Source organism: Vanacampus margaritifer, chromosome 12, assembly GCF_051991255.1.
Source record: "Vanacampus margaritifer isolate UIUO_Vmar chromosome 12, RoL_Vmar_1.0, whole genome shotgun sequence".
Taxonomy (NCBI): domain Eukaryota; kingdom Metazoa; phylum Chordata; class Actinopteri; order Syngnathiformes; family Syngnathidae; genus Vanacampus; species Vanacampus margaritifer.
In genome coordinates, this window is record NC_135443.1 from 19589182 (window position 1) to 19613959 (window position 24778).

General features: G+C 39.4%; 1 protein-coding gene across 18 annotated transcripts in view; it reads right to left on the reverse strand.

The window, feature by feature from the left end:
- Window positions 1-24778, reverse strand: part of kcnma1a (potassium large conductance calcium-activated channel, subfamily M, alpha member 1a) — a 181974-nt gene that overhangs the window by 121267 nt on the left and 35929 nt on the right. For all 18 annotated transcript variants that reach the window (XM_077581858.1, XM_077581869.1, XM_077581859.1 and 15 more), the window contains exon 2: window positions 11625-11792. In XM_077581858.1, coding sequence (XP_077437984.1) covers window positions 11625-11792 — 168 coding nt within the window. The remainder of the gene's footprint in view (window positions 1-11624; window positions 11793-24778) is intronic.

Below are 24778 nucleotides of genomic sequence, written 5' to 3' on the forward strand. Positions count from 1 at the left end.
ACAGACAAGGTACACAGGGGAGAGCAGAAAAAGAGAGAATAAGCACCGGCCGTAGCCTCTCAAGAAATGGAGGTCTGGCTGGTAAATGGACTGGTTAATAGATGGGAGCGAGAGAGAAACACCCAGGTGTGATGAGTCATCGTCGCAGAAAGCCTTGCGGCGTTATGACGGGCCTCGACTGGTGGCACTAGAGAATTCATTTATAGGGTTAAACTCAAGACTTGCCATTTGAGAGGGAAGGGTGAAACAAATAAGGGTAATTTTGATATGTGGCGGCAGGAAGGTGGGGGGGAACACATACAACTTCTGGTTAATTATAAAGGAACTATAACTAACTATCCCGGTGTTTCCCAACCTTGACTATGACTTACACTAGAATATTCCAATTAGGGGCCAAGCACCGAAAGCTAGTTTTAATGGTAGAATATATTTTCAATCTGTCTCAGTCTCTGTCCTGGTTCCTCAGTACAAAATAGGTCAATAATAATTTTAAATTAAAAATAAAAAATAATTAAATATGGACTGGAAAGTAAAAAGTGCCTTGAGACTCACCTCCAACAAGAAGCCGCAATCTTCAACTGCACGTTTGTCACCTACACAATTTATTGTTTTTACGATTAACGGTGGGTAACTTCTTTTTACACATTGGATGACAGTTAATTGGCCTGTACAGTGAATAAAGGGTTTACGGTGGCAACAGTGAGCAGATTAATTTTATTTCCTAAACATTGTGAGTGTGAACCTTCCTATGCCAGTTCCATCCATTCCACTCCTCCACTGCCCAGTACATGGCTTTTACACTTTTTTTCTATCTATAAAACATTACCCCCACATGATTAATAAAATACACACATCCATCCATATATCCACATTTCTCATTCAGTGACTTCCCAGAAAAAGCAAGACTTCACACGGACAACCCGTGACCATGGCAACCATAAATCATCAGCGACCTGTGCTTGTAAATCACATGCTGGGAGCAAACAACAATAATATACGGCCAGTTGATTGCATGAAACTATTAAATCAAATGTGTACGTAAACACACTCTCGTATATTTTATCTATGTTAATAAAATGCCAACCAAACAAAGCCTGAAGATGTAGACAATTTAGGCTTGATTTGGCACAAATAAAACTGCAATGCTAACAACAATATGCAGTCTGCTCCATGCACAGGATGACCATACTGGGTCCCCCTAATCTAAAAATACTTTGCATCAAAATGAGAGGCCTCAAATTGATCAATGCGAATGAGATTATATGCAGAGAGAACCACACCCCTCAGCGCCTCACTGGAATTGAGCCATCAATATTTCATAGAGATCATTTATGAAAAAAACATGGCTGTCCTTTAAGGCAATGTTTTTGTGAATTTTCCTTCATAGCGAGGAGACGTTGGCGTGCACTTTCTCCCACTCAGTCACTCTGCTGCAGGGTTGCTTCCTTGGGCATAAACAGCTATTCATCACCATCCAGATGATCCAGGTCTATGCCAATTGGATTGCTATTGATTGTGCTGACAAATGACAGCAAATGACAAACGGTTAAGGGGGCTAAACAAAAGAGCAGAAAGGAAAAGAAGGAGGGGGCAAGGACACAGAATTTGAGTTAGGGAAATAAAAGCTTCACGGCTCAGGTGTTGACTTTCATTACTGTGGAACACTCTGGCGAATGGCGAAAGGAGCGGTGAGAAATGGGTAGATTTGTCCATGTCCACTGCTGTTAATTTACGGAGAAATTGGCTCGGGATGTGGCAATCGATTGTTTATTTCACACAGCAACATGACTGATGCGCTTCCAGAGAGCTTTTTTTTCTTTTTTTTACTGGACAGCCAATGACTATGAGAATGGATTGTGTGTCATGTATCTATCAAGGCTTGTGTTATACTTCTTTATATTCATTCATTCTTTCAGGCCTTAATAAAGTCGTGATACAATACAAGGGATACAGTAAAACAAAAAAAAACAAAAGATCCTCTCCTTTTTGACACAGCTAGAGAAGTACAGTTCAGTATATTTGGTAACTGACTTAAAACCAACCAAATGAATGGGAATGTTAAAGAAAAATGTTTTATTAAATTGAAAGAAAGCTAATTATTTTACAATTGTTAGGTGTCAATCTCGAGGCCTGGGGGACAGATCTGCCCGCCACATCATTTTATGTGGTCCACGTCAGCAAATTATGTGCATTGACTTCATTTTTCTTGTTAAAATACCAAAATTACAAATTGTCTTCACTTTGAAAAATGTTGATATCGCAAGCATTTATTGTTACCAATTTTGAGCAAACAGTGTTACTGGTCTGATTTCAAAACTACCTGTACTCAATTTGGTTTACATACAGTATGAGGCGATCATACATTTATTTGGGTTCAAAATCTTAACGGCTCACCAAAGGAAACAAAAACTATGATGTGGCCCATAACAAAATTGAGTTTGACAATCCTGCCGCAAAGCATTTCAGAATAACACAATCATTAAACAAATTAGCAATGCAGAAAATAAGATGTTCACTGTTAGTCATCGCTTGTGCTGTCCCAAAAATTGCCAATATTTTTCACATTTTGCTAGGTTATGTAAACTTATTAAAACCACTTTATATGTGATTATTGTGTTGGTTTTAACTATTATTATTAATAGCAATTGTAGTAGTAGTAACAAAAGTATACTTAGAAATATTAGAAACTACTTAATCTTATAATAATACGAGGTAGGAAAAAAATTCAAAAAGGTTGTGTCCATCTTCTGTTGGGTCCACTTAAAAATAAAAAACAATGTGTTTGGTTATTGTTATTATACTTAAATTATGAATAGTGTAAAAAATGTTCACTGCTAATTTTATGTGATTCTTCTTCATTTAATATTAACATCGTAATAGCAATCGGATTGCTTGGACACAGGATCTCATTAAACAGTCACTTATGTGTTATAGAGTGACAATTTACATTAATGAACATTTTAACAATAAAATGTACCTAATTACAGCCCAAAGGCTCATTGCCATTGGTAGTCCCCCTGCCACAAGTTGCATGGCAATGATATTTTTTGTGTTTCATCTCTCAGTCATATTTGTGTGCGTGTTCCTTTAACATGAAGGGGTGAGTGGGTGGATTTGTTTTGTTGTCCAACTAACTTACTCATGAATTCCCTCACACATGCAGGGCACCCTTTGGCTGGACAAAGCCAGTGATGCAAAACCCTCAAGTTTGCAACCGGGCAATATATGCAAACAAAGCGGCTCTTCACGGAACAGGAAGCCGCCAGTTATTTTCATGCGGAGGGATGAAACTGTTGTCACGACGCAGGAGCTGAGGCTGTTTTGACAGCTGTACCCATGCTGAGGAGTTTGCTGACAGCAATAAATTAGTTACACACACTCGACGGGAAAGCGTAATCAGCGAGGCTAAACAGACATACACACATACACACGCAGTCGTGCGTTTACACACACCGGCATGCAAACAAGTATACATCCGCTTGAACACACGCACATATACAAGCATACAGAAAACATGTGCTATAGAAAAAGGTATCAGAGGCATGCAAACAAAATGTGTCCAATGGTGTAAAACATTGAGGTAAACACAATGTACTAGCATGGAAAACACAGTAAATGACAGCTGTTCTCAGACCAGGAAAGAGGTCAATCCCAGGGAGCAAGCGAGAACACTTTCATACTCATTTTCAACACAACGGGACGTTTGAGGACACATAGCCATACAAAAGGCTGCAACGAACAGTAGCCTTGCACACTTTGCTTTGCTGTCAACATGAACATTTAAGGACATGAAGTGGCAAAGCGTGTTCACTACTTCCATGTTTACACTGAAGTAAATTTATTTAGGAAAGAAATATCAGCTATGAAATCTGAGTCAATATCACCATAAACTGCCCTTAAGGTGTCCTCATGCCACCCAAAATAATGTGAATTTTATATTAATTGTATTAAGTCAATGTTTATCTGTTAAATATATTTGTCAAACTCCCACACGTTAAATGGAAGTAAAATAGTTGTTGATTAATTTGTTAATGGATTGGTTGTTCATTAATTGAATTGTCGCGCCACCAGTTTCATTATTTTGCTACGTTTTCATGATTAGAACTTTATACTGATATTGACCATTCTATTGTAAATGCTACCAAAATCCCCATCTCATGACATTTCAGTTAGGTTGCTTCACAATGTTTGTGGTGGTTGGAGCTGCACACATGGCTGTCCACTGTATTCAGACGAATACTGTGTAGCCTCAAACAGTGGCAACCACTTCAGAAATGAATGCTTCTCGCCAGATAGATAGATTTCCTTGTCAGGAAAGAAACAGGGAATAATTCGCTCTACCTCCAACTGCACTAAATTATTAATAGGGCCCAAGAATAGACCACCATAATCCTCCCATAGAGGAGCATTTGTACAAATGAAAGCCTTTCTCAAATAGATGCCTACCTCAAATAAATTCTTAATAATAATATATTACGGAACAAATGTTCTCATAAAATTGACTGGAAATGTATCAACTAAAGATCATAAATGTAGAGCAGAATGTCCTCGAATTAGGCCGCTAGATGTATGTACATGTTTACATTCACTATTCTGACAAAAATAAATAAAAAATCAGGGAGGTGAACATCTGCAGGGTCAAGCAATAAGGTCATTTGAACTTTTTTATGTGCAAGAATGCACATGCTGAAAGCGAGACAGATGTGTTGTATTTGATATAATATCAAATATGAGGGTTGATATGCAATGTTTGGGTTGATGGAAAGGCAGAGGGATGACCACGGGCTTTGTGAACAGATGGTCCCCGGTTGCCGCCCAAGATCCCATTAAGAAAGATGGCGGGACCTGACCTATTTGTGGAAACGACCATGCCGTGCAAATCCACCGTGCATTACATTACATTGGGAGGTTATAATCCCTGTTTTTCTTGGACATTATGAGATTACATACATGATCAGTGTAACATTAACACAGGAATCAATTAGTCAAGAGTCCCCCAAAAAAATTTCAGGCCACTTGCATTTCCAGCTGTCCGACGGGAAATTTCCTTGGACGGCGTGCCCTTGGGTGCTTAATGAGGTCTATCAGCAAAGCAACTGGAGTGATTCCCCTGTCAAGAGCTTGATGAGGCATCCAGAGGTGCCGTGCCTTTCACCTACATGCAGCCCCTTTTGAGTGAACAGCTGCTCACAGAGCTCACAGAGCTCTCAGAGACACTTCCTCCTTAGACTGCAAGTGGCACTCGATTGCTAAGTTCCTTCCTGCTTTGCATAAGTCCACATGAATGACACTTATTCACCTATCGGTCCATTTCCTTCTCCATTTCGGAGGTCACATGCGATTACTTTTATGACTCTTGATGTCTTTCGATATGACCCTGAGCTCAGAGTGAGCTGAAAGCCACACTACAGACGCTATTAAATATTTTATGTGGTGCTATTCTAAAAGGGAATAGGCGAGAAACAAAGACACCCATAGACAGGGCTAGCGTTAACATCAATCGTATCCCTGTGCCCATAGGGTGACGGTGCCTTATTGAAACAGGATATATATGGTGTGTTTTTGTGTGACACCAGACTCATAATGAGAACTTTGTCATACGACCAGTCAGTAATCATGTATTATCAGTTAAGCAATATGACACAAGGCAAAGATGGACTCATAAATTCAAACTAGTACTGTGAGCGGCCAAGTACGCCTACAGCCCTGTCTTTATTGGTGCTGCGCAAGTCTGAACAATACCATAAGCCTTAATAAGGTTTCTGCTCTACTAGCCTTCTTGCTAATCACCACAATGAGCTGTTTCTCATGCAGCACATGTCAGATCGTAATGGTTATGCACCGTGGGTGGATATTTAATTCCACTCTCATCAGAGCCAACCAGTTGGGCAAAGTCAAATCACGCATCACGGACTGGTGAAAAAGAGCTTCTAACACCACTCAATCAGCGCAGCGCGGTGGATTAAAATGGGAGGCTAGGGACAAAGCCTCTGGATTTGGAATTTTTGGTTATTCAGTCAGCGAGCCTCGGGTTGTGCTTGATCTTTCAATGGTAGGGAACTCATTAAGGCAAATAAACAAGAACCGAGTCCGTCTTTGACTTATTTCACATGCATTCTCAGCAGGGTTTAAGAAGGACTTTGCACAAATTTTTGATGGGAAGTTCACCTTGGGAATTTGGGAATATATTAAAAGTTGGACACATTCCATGGGATTGAAAGGAAATTAATTGAAAGAAAAAGAAATGTAGAGGGTCAGGTGACAGTGTAATGTAATGCTAGGCAACAAAATTATATCACAATTTAAATTAAAAACATATACAGTACCCCAAATTGATATAGTATTTTCCCCATAAAATGACCTTAAGTTACAAATTATTTGCATTTTCATCTTTTCCCTAAAACACAAGCACAATAAATAATATAAATTAAAACTAACTAAAAATAAATAACATTGAAAATATCTGGAAGTACAACCAATTTTCAAGCCATGTAAACTGTTATTGTGTTCATTATTTACTGTTGTTTACATGACATAACCAAGCCTCAAAACACATATTTATTTTTTTGAGGAACAATTTTGATATGGAATGGACTTCTATTTATATAGCGCTTTTTTAGCTATAGTGCCCAAAGCACTTTACACAGCTTCACATTCATCCATTCACACACACACACCAGTGGTCAGCTGCTACCACACAGAACACTGCCAGGTCCACTGGGAGCAAATTGGGGTTTGGTGTCTTGCTCAAGGACACTTTGACATGGTCACCAGGGGTGAGGATCAAACCCACAACCTCACAGATGGGAGATGAACACTCACAATGACTTCATTTGAGGAGCAACTTATTAATTTTGAGGCGTACTTGGTTAAGTTACCTTAGGTCACAAATTAAAGCCCTGCGTTGAGCCAGTGAGTCACATTCTTTGGCTTTTACAACACAGACACCAAGATGAAAAGCAACAGGTGCTAGCTCTGTGCATCAAACTAGCAGAGGTGCACAAAGTCTAATGAAATATTATACAAAAATTAGACTAAATTCTATACAAAAATATTGTACAAATATTATAGAAAAATGCAACTTCTAGTCACAATCCTCAAATACAGCAAAAGCACAAGTGCCATGCACACCCATCTGAGTGCCATGTAACCGCTCACATTCGTTAATTAACAGCCTAAATCCTCACATCAGCTGTCAATTAGCAAATTCATCAAATGCTCTGGAACAGATGGAAGGAGGAGAATATACACTGCCTTCTGCTTAGACGATAAACCCGTGATGAGCGGTGCTTGATCAACAACCTCTCTACAGTAAAAATGAATGGTAAAGGTCGGCCGTAACTATGTCTAAAAAACAACATCCAGCTAGTGTTGCGCTCCAGCGCTCATTCCACAGACGCACGCCGGTGCGCTCCTCTTTCTCCTTCCATTTGCCCCAGCCCTCGGCTCACACTCAGACACCTTCACTGCCTCACAGTCTTATTTTGTTGAATCTTTAGCAAAAATCCACATAAAGTCAAAAGCAGGATCTGTAAAATATAATCCCTCCTTTTGTTTTTATTTTATTATACTCTGTAGTACTTTGGCGAGTTGTGACCCTGCAGTTGTGTTATGAGAGTCAGACGTTTACCATTTCTGACTGTTTACAACAAAATGAAGGTGTCTGAATGTGATTGGATGAGCACGTTGTAGGGGTTGACTGCCCCCAAAGGACGGCGAGGAGCAAATTGTCACCCTTTCAAAATAATTGCCTGTCATTTTTTTTTTTTTTTTTACCTAAATCATCTCCTTATGATGCAAATGGTTACATTTTTTGTTTCCTGAAAAATCTGAAAAAATGACTTAAGCGATTGGGCGTCTAAATATATTATCAAAACATCGCACACAGTTGTGTAAAGCATAGTTCAGACTACAAATTCAAATGGAATGGCACACGGCATGGTTGGTTTATCCTCAATTAGTTGTCAACAATTTCTTTCAAAAAGTTTCCGGCTTACAGTTCATTCTCATGATTTTTCATCGAGGGTTTCCCAGAATTTTGCATCCCTAGTATTCAGTAGTCCTAAGGGTGTGTTCCTGCTGGGTATTAACATGCATCTCCACATTGGATCTCATTCATCCTCTCTGTATGCAAATAAACACAGCAGTATGCAGCAACACATTTCCTCAGCCTGGAAATCAAACCATGAAAATAGAAGACTGTGTTTGCAAGCACGGCGTGTTACGTTCCACTCTTCATGGCTTCCAGACGGGAACAGCTGCCTTATTTTGACACTAAATCCTGCTGTACTGTAAGCAATAGGACCATACTGTTTGAGCTTTGATTGCAAATCTGTTAATAAACATTTCTGAGTCAAACTATGTATCACTCTTGTGGACACTGGGTTGTCATTTTCTGCCATCTCCAAAAGAGGACAAAGGGCCAGTTTAAGAACGGTTTGTTCTTAAACTGGATTAAAAACAAAATGTTTGTTTACTAAAAATCATACAGTACTTGCAGACTATTGACTAATGGCATTCTTTTAGTCCTAATTTACATTAGTACCTCACAAACAGTTAACACAAACACAACCCATCTATATCATACTATATAATCCTTGTTTCCTTTTGTTTTTAAGTGCGCTTATGTGACTACCCCCAGTCCAGTGGGTACCCCTTACCCAGTCTTAGGGACTTGCTCTCAGACCCTACACATCCTGGTTACCACCTCTTCCAGCTCCTTCCCTCAAGTAAGCGCTATCAAATTAGAACCAGCAGACATTCCCACAGCTTATTTCCTCTTGCCATTAATTCCCTAAACAATTGACTCAAAATTCCATAGTGGCAAATGTTTGCCAATTTTGCAAATCCTGTAGGCTATTCTTGTATTTGATGTTACAAGTAACGACAAACAACTGCATGTTTGTGATCACGTGGCAGAAATACAGGAAAATCCCATAGATAGGTGCAACCCAACACTGCTAGTTAGTTGTGGATGTACTTCTGTTCACACAAAGACGAGCAGCCCATAAGGTGGTCCTTCAGTGTGGCCCAGGTGGCCCCTAAACTCCATCTGAGAGATTAGATCTGAAAGCGCCCTCTACACATCCTGAGTGCGCCCCACTTGTGACTGCATCACTCAGCTTTGAGCAACAACACCTTGGGCTTCTTTGCTTCTTCCATTTGGAAGGAATGGAGCCGGCATCAAACTGCTTTAATCCCACCTGTGTGTGTGTGTGTGTGTGTGTGTGTGTGTGTGTGTGTGTGTGTGTGTGTGTGTGTGTGCGTGCGTGTGCGTGTGCGTGTGCGTGTGTGTGTGTGTGTTTAGGCAGACACCCCCTTAATGTCAGATGACTGAGCCCCACTACACAGCAGTTGCTATGGTTACCGGCCAGGTTCTGTGTACATAGATTCTCGTTGTAATCTTGATCTGCAGTGAAATACTGACTCGAGAGCACAAGTCCCACAAACATCACTAACCCACCTACACACACACGCACACACACGCACACACAAACACACACACACACACACACACACACCCACACTGCATACACGAGCTATCAAGCAGGTACTGTGTAGTATGTGGACAAATCCGAGCATCCACAAATGTACATATTCCGCCCACATGAGGAGATACTCATTCACCTACACAGAGTATTCACCTGCATATATACATGCACACTTTGTGCTAGCTGCATATCATTACATCATGTATGCAAAGTAGGGGAAAACTACTTGGCATAATTATCATCCCCAGTGGAAGTTACACAAATGAAAGGTGACATTCCCGTAAAGTAACTGGCGTCTCATTCCTCGCCAACTCTTCCCCATGTGTCGTCCTCCATGTCGATGCCTCTATGTCACTTGCTCACATGCATTTATGCATAGCGGCCAGATGAAGTTCTGAAGCGGAGTACGAGATGAAAGTGTGAGACCATGCCAGTGGATGAAAGAGAGGCTCATTTTGTAAATTGACAGCTCCCTATGGGGTTCTTCATATTTCGCCATGAAAGGCACCCCCGATCCCCCCCGGTTTCCCCACTACCCTCGCCAAGTATGAAGCAACTGTCACATTACAGCAAACTTAAAAGTGGCAGCTCCTGAAATGCCATTCAGACTCTTCTCAGTTAAGACTACTGAGTAGGGTTGGTTAGCCAAAAATTGTACTCCAGTAAGAGTACTGTTACTTTAGAATAATGTGTCAAGTAAAAGTAAAAAGTAGTGGTGATGTCTGCCGACCTACATCTTTATCTTTTTGCATATATTACAAATTGCATTTTCTCCCCTAAGGTACACATTTGCCTATACAGCGTAGACTTGTGTACCCTACAGTGCATATAATTAGAACCCTATGGTACATATTTGTCTACAAGGAATACACTAATACAGCCCATAATTATACCCTATTTAAAGGGTACAGTCCAGCAAGAAGCCATTGGACCCTTAAAGGTACACATTTAGAACTTTTTCCTGACAGTGTGCTTCCCATATTTGACGCTGTGTTGTCATACAGCAAACTACAGTAGTCGAGACTGAATCAACAGCATCACTGCTGGAGGCAGACATTTATTGCACTCCATTTTTCCTCAATTGCTACAATAATTCCGGTCTAATGCTCACATTCATAATTAATTATTAAAGACATTACTAGCTAGCATTTTATGGTACATGTTAAATTGTTAAACAGACTGCTATTGTGACATGCTTTTGGTCAGGCTATAATTGGGACTTTACCATGAAACCATTTAATATAAAGTCTTTTGTCCTTTGCCCACAATTGTGTGTGACACATGACTCAGGCTCATAACAATGACACTGTTAAGGCTAGCAAGGAGAAATCAAATTTTATACAATAGGGATCATGCATGCTCATTTGAAACTTCATCGGGTACACTTGCACTTTAATGAGCTCCAACGTAATGCTCACTTTTGGTTGACACCACCAGAATTGCATTAATACTTAATTAATACTCTGCATAAAATAGTCGTAATTCCTAAATGGCAAATGCCATACTTTTGTGAAACCTCTTCAATAAAGGCTGAAAGTCTACACATCAAGACTTTTTTTTCCAAACTCAAATCTAGTGGAATAAATGATCAATTTACACTGTCATCTTGGTATCTCCTGCTTGTACTTGACAAATAAGCATACTGTAAGCTGTTCACGCATTGGTTCAGCTGGCAGAGTAAACACCACCTTGTACAACAGCCTGCCACAAGTCAGCTATGATTGGTAATTGGACAGTGCGGGCCCAATAAGCGTTTCAGCCTGAATTTAACGTCAAATAGCTTCCCTATGGAATCTCATAACGTATCAACAGTGTGTGGTAGCGAGTCATTTGTACATCAAATAAAATGATCTGATTTGCATGTTCAGTTACATTTCAGTTACATTTCTTCCAAACTCAGCAGTGTAACACAAATAGTTTATAGCGCTAGGCTAAATATTGAGCGGAGCCAATCTGGGCCGAGGCCAACTTGAGTGTGAAAACCAGTTACGGTGGGCTAGCCCCAGGGAAAAAGACCAAAATGCAACACTTAGCTCAAAGTGGACGTGTCAATTCACAACACACTGCGCATGAATTTGAACCCCAAAGTTTTGAGATGTTTACATATCTTAAATGGGCAAAAAAATAACCTACCAGAACTCTGCCAGTGAGGGTCTGGGCAGAGATCATGACACCGGCCCAGTCTTTGACCGAAGTCATCCATCCCACCTCACTGGCCGGAACCTCCTCAGTCTTCTCATCAGGACCCTTTAGTGAATTGTCTGTTGCCTGATTAGCGGGGTTGTTCACTTTCTGAGCCTCCTGTAAGACAAGAAAATAAAGAATCTTTTAAGGACCACCAAAGAGAAGAAGGGAAACAGCCCACTAAACATCCGCCGTCCAATGGACCTCCAGATCATGTCCGTATTGTGCCGGCCGGTCATGGACCGTATTTCTACGTCCATATGACCACCAAAATAGGTTGACGTATGACGTCTATATGTACGTTGATATGACGTCCCATACTCACCATGTTTGTACTTTGTACATGAGCACAAACAAGTATCATATACGCTATAATGTAATTTTTTTAATTTTTTTTGTGTTTTTATTTTTATTTTTTTTAGTTAATAAAAAAAACATATACAAATTTGTATTTTATTGTTATTTTTTGGACTCGAAAGTTTACGTTTCGACACAAATGTGGAAATTCGGTCTATCCTGTGTGTGGTATATATAGGCTCCACCTCTCTAGTAGGCTCTCCCATATGTGCATTCTCAGAGGAAGTGGTCATGCTGATCTGCTCAAGGTAAGTTGCATTAAGATGCTCCTTTTATTTTCTTATAGCCACATGTATACTTTTCGTTTCAATGCTCTATTGTGATCTGTCACTAGCATTATCAATAGCAGGAGAACCTGCTGAGCTCCGTTTTTTTTTAGCCAATGCGGCTGAAAAATGGTACATTTTTCGGCTGGGCACTATGCTAGGTGCTAGTAGCTATAGCTAGCCACGCACCGACGCCACCGCCAGTGTTTGTTGCCACGGTTTACATATTTCATGATGCTTTGGTCAAGTCATTATTCACCTCTTCATATGTTCTCCTTTTCAGATTTATGCTTAAGCAGTGTGGGAGGAGGAGGGCAAAGAAGTGGAGGGCAGGGTGCCATTCATCTGGAACGAACCATCCGGTGGCCACATAGCAAAGCACACATCTAGCTTTAAAACAATAAAAAATAAACCTATTGCAACAAACTGGATTAGTACGCTATATTTGTATTTCTTTGAGTATTTTCATGCATGATTTCACACCATTATTTTAGTCATTTTAAATGATGAATCCACATGACCTATTTTGAACCTGATTTCAACTTTGCCGAGACGTTGCAATGACGTTGACAAAATTACGTCATCTGATATTGCAATCTGCACCCAAATGTGACGTTTTTACTATGTATGCCCAGTGGGAGAGACTCTTGCAAAACTGCAATAGTTGAAGAAGAAACTAGGTCCGGTCCCTTGTCTCCCAAAATGTTGTGTGAGTTATCTTTGTTTTTTTTGGTTATTGAAATTATAATAAAGAGTAAATGGCATTGACAACATTCTAACTATAAAAGGAGTTTATCACCAGAAGCAGTTTTCAATCAAAAGTGCTTTGTGCTTTTATTATTTACAACAGATGTTTGTATAACTTCATTAGGTATTTACATAAAAAATTCTCTGCTCAAAAGCCTAATAAAATATTACCTGAACAGTATTTGAGCATTTAACACGAGCACTGTAATGAATATTATTTCTTATGAGTCTTTTGAGCTAATGTCCAAAGTGTCCACTACATATGCTTCAAACATGGAAGAACAACAGTCCGATTTGTGATATCATCATTAAGCATGTTAACTTTGTCGTATATAAGATCCGCAAACAACATCTTTGCTTCGTAGGAAAGCTTCAGTAAGCATGTCCACATTCATGATTAGCTAAAAAACCTCTGAGGGGGGAGAAAGGTCCATCGCGCCTTAATGGCATCCATCTGCTATATGCTGCAGACGTGCGTGTGTGTTTGAATGGGTGTATATTAGATAATGACAGAATGATATATAGTTGCTCTTTTCATTCCGCACATATGCTTCTTTAAGTTAATTGCTCCTTTGGGTGACTGTCGTGCAGGCCTTTAAATGTTAATTTGTGCATGCGAGACAGGGGGGGAAAGCACTGTCACGTTGCAACATTCCTATACCCCTTTAGACTTATGCAAAATGTCACCCGTCATAGCCATTAAACACAAGCATATTTGGAGAATTCTTGGAATTCATTGCTATAACGCTCAATCGTGTGGATGGTGGCCCATTCCGATGTAACAATTGCAACTTTACACTGAAGAAAAAAGTTGTCAATTGATGATTTTTCAAATTGTGTTTGACCTCAGAGGTTCCACAGTAAATAGATTAAATCCAATTAATAAACAATGATACTTGTAAGAAGAGACCAAAAGGACCTCGCAATGGAGGGACTGACCATTTTGGATCCCTGAGGCCACAAAGACCAAACCAGACATACAAAGACAAGTACTTGAGCTTGACTAAAGAGCACTGCTATTACAGATGAGCCCGGGAGGTTGCTCTGTCCATTTCAAGAGGATCGTCTCGTCAAATTGGATTACATTTCATAATGATAAGGCATGGACACAGCTGCCATTTTCCTAATTTGATTCCGACCCCCAGAACAATGCCAATAAACTAGCCCTAAAACAGCCAGACTTAGTCATTAGATCATTATCTACTCTTGCAATGGGGCCTGCATCTTTAAAATGCCAGTAGCTAATTTGCTTATTTATGCTTTATTTGGTTATTAGTGTTAGGGGACTCAGCCTCAAAGTGCTATGCAAGCATGTAATCAAACACATTTAGTCTAAAATGTGTAACAACTGCTGGAGCAAGGATCGAACATTTAAGGTCTGGTATCAAATTAGGTCTAATTTTGGTGGCTCTGGCTAGTTAGAGTGTAGAAATAGAGTAGCCTACTAAAATAAAGGATTATATTCATCACCTCTGCATCCTGAGTGAAATAAACAGGAGGATCATGATTTAATTAAATTACTTAAGAAAGTTGTTTTTGGCTACCATTAGTTCAGAGCAGCAACTCTGACCCACACCCATTATTGATTATTTTGATAACACACAAACAAGCAGCAAACCTTGAAATTTTGCACTTGCTGGATGTAATGAAACAGATGGGGCTCGTACACAGGTATTTGCCACTGGATTTCTTCTACTGAAGAGTGTGTCTCCAATTTCTGAAACATCAGACCAGCTTCACTAATTTTGTGTCAATCTTACTTAATGATTATTTGTTGGTGAATTTATTCTTGTCATTTTTAGCTAGGTATCAACACTTATAGAAATTCAAGTTCACACTCATTTTATAGTGACAACGCAATTTCTAAATAGGCCTATTAAATGTACAGCACCTTCCAACACTTCACCTCCCATTTTTACATTCTCAGAAGTCACGACTCAACTAGCATTTGTCTCACTGGTCACATGGCGGAGCACTCCATTTTAAAAGTGTGTGAGTCTGTGTGTGTGTGCATCTAAGGTTTCACTCAGTTTGGCCATGTGCCGGCTCCAAAGCACTCCAAGCATGTTGCGGTAGCAAAGTCGATGCCCTGCAGTAATTTCTTAGCCGTAGACGTCTCACGGACAGAGTAGCTTTCAAGTGGATCATTAAAACGATTCATTAAAACAACACTTTATTGAAAGCACAGAACAAATGAGGACTTAAGCACACTCTTGTTGTAAAAGGGCTAACCTACAGTATCATTTTGATTTTGGATAAATTAGACACACTTCCACCAATGATAGTAAAAAAATACATTTTAAAGTAAATATTTCATTTTACTTATCATTTTCTTTAGAAATGATTAAATATTGAATATTTGGTTGTAAAAATAAAAAAGTAAAAATAAAAAAATAAAAAAGTAGACTGTTACTTTAAAAATGAGCTAAATAGGCAGCTTACCATCATGTGATTGGTCATTGTTTGTCTGCAATGTTGGAGGTCGAAACTAGGCTTGCAACAGATATACAAGTAAACCGACTCATGTTCACTTTTGTTAATTATTTTTTTTCTGTATGAAACTAGACAGATAATACCAGCTATGATATACATTTTCCAATCCCCTCCGCCTCAAGAAAACATTATAGCATAGTAGTATAGTATAGAGAAACTTTGGAAGCAGTGGCAAAGACACAAAACAGTCACAATTAAGTGACCGTCATAAATATCTACGATCCCTACACACTTCAAACAACTCTCACCACCAACAATTTTTGAGTGGACCCTTAACCCAATTAAATGAGTTATTATGACAGTCAGAAGTTAATTGATTTGTAGTAAAACATACATCTAGACAGCAAGTTGAGAGGTTTGCTTTGTTTAACTAGCAGAGGCAGCTAACATTAGCTCATCCAATTAGCCTTTGTAGCTACCAGAGCTTGCTCAGTAAACTGACCTAAGCAACAGAACTATTTTGTTGACATTAAATAACATTTTAGCTTGACCTCACACATCAGCGCTAATGTTTGGCACTGCCAACTGAGAGGCAGGTGGACAGGTAAATGCTAATGTTGCAGCTGCTGTGGTGCATTCTGAACTTGCAGTAGTGGTGTGTTTATGTACACTACTGTCAATTCAGTTCTTATGAGATTGTTAAAAACAACATTGGGAGAAAAAAAAATAATAATAAACCTTACTTTTTAAAAATATTTTTTGAAGGATTTCATGAGAATCATTCCTAAACAAAGTAATTTAAAAAAAAAAAGGCTATAGTGTAGTAGAGCAATGAGTTTGTTGCATACCTGAACGCAGGATGCTAGGATGGCACATTTGGCATCAGTGATGCGTTCAGCGTGTTCATGCGTGCGTGCCAGTTGGGGTGGGGAACATGAATAATGCATGCAGTCACCGAGTGATGGCCGGACAGATCAGAGAAGACAATGTAAACAATAAATTGTTTCCAGTTCATTTGAGGGGCCGACAGTGTGGCCTGAGCCGAGGGAGGAGAGCAAGCAGCCTGCCATGGGAGAATCCATCTGCCGGCTATATATACACACCTGTGATGTCAACACACAGTGTGAGACAGCCACAGAGACGGGGTGGGGGTGGGAAATGGGATGGCCAGTAGCTAATATGTTCAGATGCAACCTTAAAAAGGAGGGCAACATAGGCTGTGGGAAATTAAAAGAAATGTCAAAAAACTATCATATTAAGTATTTTTGTTTCTTACTTAGCAGGCTACTTCTTGGTTCATAATTGACCCAATAAAAGACTATTTCTATTCTGGGATTAGCTAATTTATGTCGCAGTAAAGCAAATGGCAAAAACTTAAAACTACAGTTGGATCAAGCCAACTACTTGTGTGTTGATTATTCATGTCTCCATGGACTGAGACAAAATGAAACTACAATCAGCTGTGTATGTTACAATTCATCATGAAAGTATTATTAAGATCAAAACAACACTGGCATTTAAATGGGAGTTCAGTTAATTTAGGGTGACCAAATGTGTCGTCTTTTGGGAGGGCAGACCATTTTCTTACGTCTTGTTCGGGCGTCCTGGTTTTTTATAAATTCATGAAAATGTCCGGTTGGTGTTGCATGACTAATAGGAGGTAAGTACACTGCGGCCGGGGGCAAGTGTCCTCTTTTTGGAGATGGGAACATGGTCACCCTAGTTAATTATTCAATTAATTGATCACACTGAATGAAATCAAATTAAATCACCGTCCAGACCAACCAAGGAACAAATAAACAAACTAGCAAACAAAGTAACGGCCGAACTAACTAAACAAGTCAACTAACAAAGGAAAGAATGAACTAACTAACAAACAAGCTAGCTAACAGACAAAAGAACAAGCAAACCAACTAGCTAACAAACAAACAAACAATGAATTAACTGACTAGCTAACAAGCTAGCTAGGTACAAGGATCAAATCAGATAATAAACATTATTGAAGAATCTTTAATCTATTGTAGAATTTAATGTTACTAGCCCACCTCTAATGTTTTAAATGCCATTAAATCTAAAATTGTTTACACAAAAGACAAGCCATTTTAGGTGTTGCATTTTGTTCCTTAAGGAATCTGAGCTGAACTGTTACATTAAAATAAAAGTACTTTTACCGAAGCCTGATTGCTGAAGCACTCTATAACTCATAATCATGTAAACTTCATCATGTGAAATAACATTAAAACTCAAAACATTATATGCAATTTTTTTTATTAACATGAGGCTTGAGCTGTGTCTCTTTTTAGAAATCCCATTTTTAAACGTGTATTGAGTTCATCTTCCTCCTTCAAGAGGCGTCCCCATAACGAGAGCTCTGAACACAGTTAATATTAGGATTGCGCCAATTAGCAGCATACACAGGGGAGGAGAGACAATAATGAGAGGAACAGAGAGTGAGAGGGATAGCGAGAGAGAGAGAGAGAGAGAGAGAGAAAGAGAGGTAAAACATGACACAGGAAGGGAGACAAAATAGGAACTGACAGCAGGAAATCTACAGGACCGGGTAACAGAGACTGGAGAAGGATGAGGGCAAAGTGTCCGAAAGGAGAGAGTGACACAATGACGGAGTGAGGTTGACAGCGATAATGATACAAATTACCCCAGCAAGCTAAAGCCAAAAGAAAAAAGTTGAAAAGAGGAAAATGCAAGATTGATTCAGCGAAAGAGCGTTATCCTCATAGGTAAATTTAGCTTTTAAGAGTGAGTGACCGATGGCCGCCCACGTGACCGTGCTGATCTAATAGGACTTGGCTTTAGTGCAGCTGTTCCTCTGGCTTTCGTCTGCATCGCTGGGGAAAACTCTATTCCAGTGTGAGCGGCTATTTTTAGACTCACCCGGGGAGACAAGAAACGAGCGAATCTCATAACAAGCTCTGTTTGCCCTGTTTGCTATTTTAATGGCGGTACAGTTACCCAGTGTCCCTGGGTTACAGGCCGACACTAGGTCACGGCGCAAAGGGAACAGGGACGGTGAACAGGGAGCCCCGTGTTGAGCAATTGCACACGCGCTCAGGTGGAAGGCTGAAATCTGATAACACCATGTGGGGAAAGGCTGTTTTTTTTTTCTACGCTTGTGTTTACTAAACCTATAACAGACTTCCAATAAAAACCAACAGACTAATCAGTTGTCTGGATGTGGGAAAAGAGGTACCCACGGGGAGATTGGCGTGGATGTTGCCATAGCAGTACTTTTACCCGAACATGATCAACACGTCTAATGCCTTGGCGAGTCAGTTTAATAATAGTATGCTCTCGTTTCAGTAATACTACAATCTCATAAAAGCTCTTCCTTTTTAGCCCATCCGTTATCATAGCAACAGCAGAATAACAAGAGCCACTGATGTCACGTGTCAGCAAAGGGTGAATTGTTGCCAGAGTCTAATGCACTTGGATATATAATAGATAAAATAAAAAGCAAGTGACAAAACTGACCAGATGACACATCTTGTCAGTCATGCAATTCTCAGTTTTTTTTTTTTTTTTTTAATCTGACATCAGATTTTTATCAATCATACCCATTCAGGTCTACGGATGTCCAATTCAGTGTGTTTATTTTTCTGCTTACACTACCTTGATGCGTATCTGAAGTGGGACATAGCAAAGAAAACAATCGGAAATTGGGTCACTTAGATAAGAAAGCTCTGGTACCATTCCCAGAACTGTATATTTAAAGACATGGGGAAATTATATGATTCACTAATTACGTGTAGAGTTTTAGCCATTCTAGACCACATATCCGTTTTGCTTGGTGTTGAAGCCTACCTGAGCTGACTTCAGGCGAAAGGCAGACTACACCCTGCACTGGTTGCCAATCAATCACAGGGCCCTTTCACACTCATATTCACAGTGTCACTGAATCGGAAATAAACTTTTGCTAAACCCTTGAAACTCAAGCGAGTGAAACACTACCATTAGTGACTATGGGCCTGATTACTAAGAATCCAAATAGCGAACTCTAAATATTCATGGTTAAACCTACTGATAAAATTGCTCTGGGAGAGGACAGCAACAATTGTCGCAGTGCACTGAAATGAATTAAATTTATTTTGTCATAGGTGATATTGCATGACTCCTTCTTGTGATTGGTTCCAACATAGACCTCACATCATTCAGAAACTCCAAAATGTGTGCATTTTTGCAATCCAATACGATGCACAATCTCACGATAAGCATTGTTGGTGTCATCTGGCTCAATCTTACCAAAGCTGAAAGGTTATCCATCTCCACAATAACACTAGCAACATATTGGTCCCATTTTGAGACCTTCAGGCCAGAGTGGGATTGGACAATTTGTGGATGGTGAACTAAATAGATGGCATCCGGTAGTAGAATTGTTTCAACTCTATCAGCACACTAGAAGAGGAAGGCATTCTTCACAATGACCGGACACTAAGTACACTTTAGCCCCGAACGCGGTTACTCCTGCCACTGGACAGAAACAATCACAGCATCATAAAGCAAGCCTGCCAGCGGAGGATATGTGAGATGTGCATTATTTTATGACCCTCCGCTCAAATAGAAGTCACTTTACTTCCCTACCAAAAGAAGGGGGTATAAAGAAAAATCTTGAATGTACCATCCGGTTGAATTAGACTGCTCCTCTCCCATTGATACAATCTTTAAAGCTCCAGTGGTTCTGGGCTAAAAATAGATGACGCTGTGAATTGTGGGGGATTAAAAAGGTCAGCACTCGTCATCCATAACATCTTTGAATTTGATCATTTTAATGTCAGCAGAAAATAACCGGGATGTAGTTTAAATGGTAAAAAAGCTAAAGATGACTTTATACAATGAAAAAAAGATCTCAATCTAACATGAAAGCTTTGCTAAGGGCAAATAAATTAGCTATAGCACACATTAGAAGACACCCAAAATGATTTATTAACAAATTGTGCAAAAGAAAGAATGACAAAAAGAAGCAAACATACAGTACAGTAGGCTTTTCTTGAACCAAAAGTGCTTAACATTCGGCTCCACATTAGAAGCTTAGATGAAGGCGGATTCATCAAGTTGAGTTTTAATTCTGGGAACAGCCAGTAAATCCCAAACCAGACGTACCGAAACTTCATCCCGGATCAGAAGATCAAAGAAGAACGTAGCCTACTAACTAATCAGCTATGTATGGACAAGCAACAGAATTGACTACATGTGGGAACATGATGATATTACTATACAATTAGGTCCATCAGTATTTGGACAATTAAAAGTAGTTTATCATTTTGCATCTATAGCATACCACATCGTGTCAAAGCAGTGTTATGACATCCACATGCATAGCTGCTATTGAAATCTGCTCAATGTAGTGTAGAGTTTAAGATTTAATTTGAAAAATATTTTCATTTACCATTTGGGAATTATCCATTTTAAAAAAGATCTAAAGCATACCACATCATGTGTCAAGCATGCGGAGGCAGTATTATAGCATAGGCATGTATGGATTGTTGTATCACAAACCTTCAAGCTACAATTTTGGCGTGACATCATGAAATCTTGCCTAAACCCATGGTTAACCTTTAGGCTGATAAACCAGGTTCAGACTTGAAAAAAAGTTTTCAGATCCGCATACCATAACTGGACGCCTCTTGAGCTGATTGTTGCTCTGCTCTGACTGCTTTTGACAGCACAAGAATTCATCCAGTTAACACACCAGAGATTTATGGGCCTCACACAATCAGGCCGATAAAACAAATAATAGACCACATAATTACATGCTGATGGAGGCGTACAGTTTTAACAAATGACTAGGCAGTGACAAAAAAATATAACAATTATGCATTGGAAATTACTACATAGACAAAGACAAATAAATAACATCCGTTTGTGTCTGAATTAATATATTGTAGGACGCGTCTGTCTGTGTTCCAGTGAATGTTATTCAATCTCAGCGACTAATGAGATGCTTCATTAACAAGCTCAGATATGATGTGCTAAGGAATTAAATGATTGTCCAATAAGAACGTCTCAAGATCCTTGGTTATCTTGATTGATGTGACCAAAATGATTGTTCCATGTTGCAATCATAAAATTTTTTACTTTACATGGTTCGGAATGAGAACCAAAAATCGCTAACATTAGCTAAACCTTCTATCCTCCCAAGTCTTGGTTGGTTCTTCTTTCCGCCCTTTGTCTCCTCAGGTATCTCATTCTCACTTATGTGTTCAATGTAGCATTTTTTTGGGCAGTTTCTGCAGTTTTGAGCTGCAAATTTCGAGTAGTCGAGAAGAGACGGTACTGGTACCGCGCAGTAGAAAATTGGGGTGCCAAGTTTAGATTATTTGAAGTTTTATCTGATGCACTGATTGTTATTCTAAGAACACTATTCATTTTAAACAATGGTGATTGAGGCACTAACACATTTCCACCGCTGTTCTTCATTTCTTTAAGCCTTTATCAAAGCAAGAAGCTTATTGATTTTAAATGATGCCTTGCAAGAACTAAAATGCTAAACCAGTAGTGTTATGTTTTCTACCAGATTCATATTACAAGTGATGTTTTGCAACCTTACCTTCAAAGAACATAATTAACTTGAATGCATGTTGAGATTTATCAACAAAGAATACGAACCGTCTAACCATTCACGCTGTTTCTTTGAAATTAAACGATAACCCTCATTTAAAGATTTGTTTGAAAGTTTGAACATCATTGACAGCTACAACAAAGTCCAGCCTTGGTTAAGGATAAAGCTCTACAAGAAAGCAGCCAGTCGAGGCTTGTTACAAAGGCTCAATAAAGTAAACTGTGTGTCTTTCACAAAATGAAAAGCTCGAGCTTTGTCCAATCAATAACTCGGAGCAACTGTGAATGATTTATAAGCAGTCTCACAATCGGTTACGTTATCTGCAGGAGATAGCAGTTAATAAATAAATAAAAATGCTGTATTTTGCCAAACATATCTTTGAGATAATCATCTCTTACCTTTAGCATTGAATGCCACAATAAGGATTTTGAAAGTGTCAGCACCCATTAACCAGTCATCTGTTCAACAACACCTTGAAGGTTGAGTGTTTTCCATGATTGCTTCAGCACACATACCACTTTCATCTCTTCAAGGTCGCTGGACAATTTTGCGGCGAGTGGTGTGCCCATGTGGGAGTAAATGTACAGTATGGATGTGTGTGCGTGTGTGAGGTTGTGTATATACTGTACTGTATATATAACTGATTTCTATTGCATCAATGTCAACATCACTTAGCCTCCCTATGAATCAGAATGCAATGTTGGCCTTATAACATGGACCTGAAAATTGTGATGGTTGAAAGAACTCCATCAATCATTTTGTCCATCAAACTTGGCCACTCCTAAAGAATGTTCCAGAAACTTGATGCAATGTTGCTCAAAGACTTACAGTAACTTTTTTTTGTTTTTTTTGTTTTTAAATAAAAACTGTCATATAATCTAGTGACATTGTTACACAGATGCAAGGCATTTATTTTCCCTATTACCACAAATACATCATCAATACTTTAATACCACAATAAATAACAGTGTACTGCATTGATTTGTCCATTAGAGGAAATAACTTCATGAATATCATTCATATCTTAGTAACTGCAGCAAATAATTAATATTAATAATAATAATAATATTAATAATAAGAAGAAGAAGAAGAAGAAGAAGAAGATTTTTGATTTTGAAAAAATGACATTTATTTACCTTCTATTCAGAAGAAGAAGAAGAATACTGCGATTGGCTGGCAACCAGTTCAGAGTGTACCCCGCCTACTGCCCGAAGCCAGCTGGGATAGGCTCCAGCGCCCCCCCGCGACCCTTGTGAGGACTAAGCGGTTAAGAAAATGGTTGGATAATAACAATAATATTAATGATCCTATTTTTCATTTTATATTACAGGAAACATCACCATAGAAGAAGTTGAAAACAGCATAAGAAGACTATCTACAGGAGCATATTTCCAGGCCTACACATGTTTTAAATGCCCTTTTTAATTTTTTCATAATCTTTAATTGGGTGTTTTTTTCCAAGGTCGTTTTAAAGGTTCCGTAAAAAGGTCTTACGGGTCAATGCGTGGAACTAAAATGAGCAACTATTCGTAAAATGATTCTTCCTCCAGTGGATATAAAGAAGGAAAAACAAAACAAGCCAAGCGCTTCTCCAAGCCGAGCGCTGTCTCCACGCTGATCCCAAGCAGCCTCGCACCCCTCTCTAATGAGCTTCCCACCTAAACGCAGCTTTTCTCACACTCAAGCAGGCCGAAACCAAACATGTTAATGCAGGACAGGAGGTATTGGGTGTTTTTCTATAGAGGGAATCAGCCGAGGTTGTAGCTTTTTGCCCTAATTGGCTCCTTGCTGTCAATCCCGCGCTGATCAATGGCACTGCTTTTCAGTGTAAAGAGCAGCAACATATTTTATAGCAGCAGCAGCAGCAGCAGCAGCCCGGTGGAAGGCGTCGCTGCACGCTGAAGGTTAAATGTTTTACTTTGTTTGTGACATTTAGCACAGGTACAGCGGGTGGTGTAATTGGACTTTAATTAAATAAATAGGCTGCGCTTCAACAGTGCTATAAGAAGATTGTAAAACTGATTCTAAAAAAAAAAGCTGAATATTTCTGTTGGACGTTATTAGATTGTCAAGGTGTAGCTAATGACGTGACCAGTATGTACAGCTGGATGTACTGTACATTGTAGGCCCCATTCCAACTTGCCATTGTCATTTTCCTCCCCCGCGGTAATCTCTCCTCCTTCATCCCACCTATTCACTTCTAACTTTACTTCCTGATGCTCTATTTTCACTCCCGCTTTTCTGCTCCACTCCACTCGGGCAGCTTAAGAGAAGCTCGACCAGAGAGAGGAGATTAGGAGCTCTCCCTTTTGAGAGGCAGGTCTCATTACTGTGATCTTCGCCTGATGTAATGATACTCTCGCACTGATGCTGGCAGCTGCTCTTGGACGGCGTGACATGAGGTGGAGATGCTGACGGTGATAGTGCTTATCACAGTTTCTTCATTAGTTGTTGAAGGTGGTCATATGTGAAATGCCATCTTTTTTTGTGAGGATACACTCCAAAACATGAGATCAAATTTGAAAAATCCACATTAAAAAGATTTATTTTTATTTTTTCACTTGGCACGTAGACATTCTTTTAACATCAGTGTATGCTAGTGCTTGTAGTTTGGAGTGTTTCAGTCATATGCGTAAATTAGGTCACCGAAATCGGATATGATGCAATGCTCTTGTACACCACTGCAAAGTACAACTTCAATAAAAAAACATATTGTTGAATAAGTT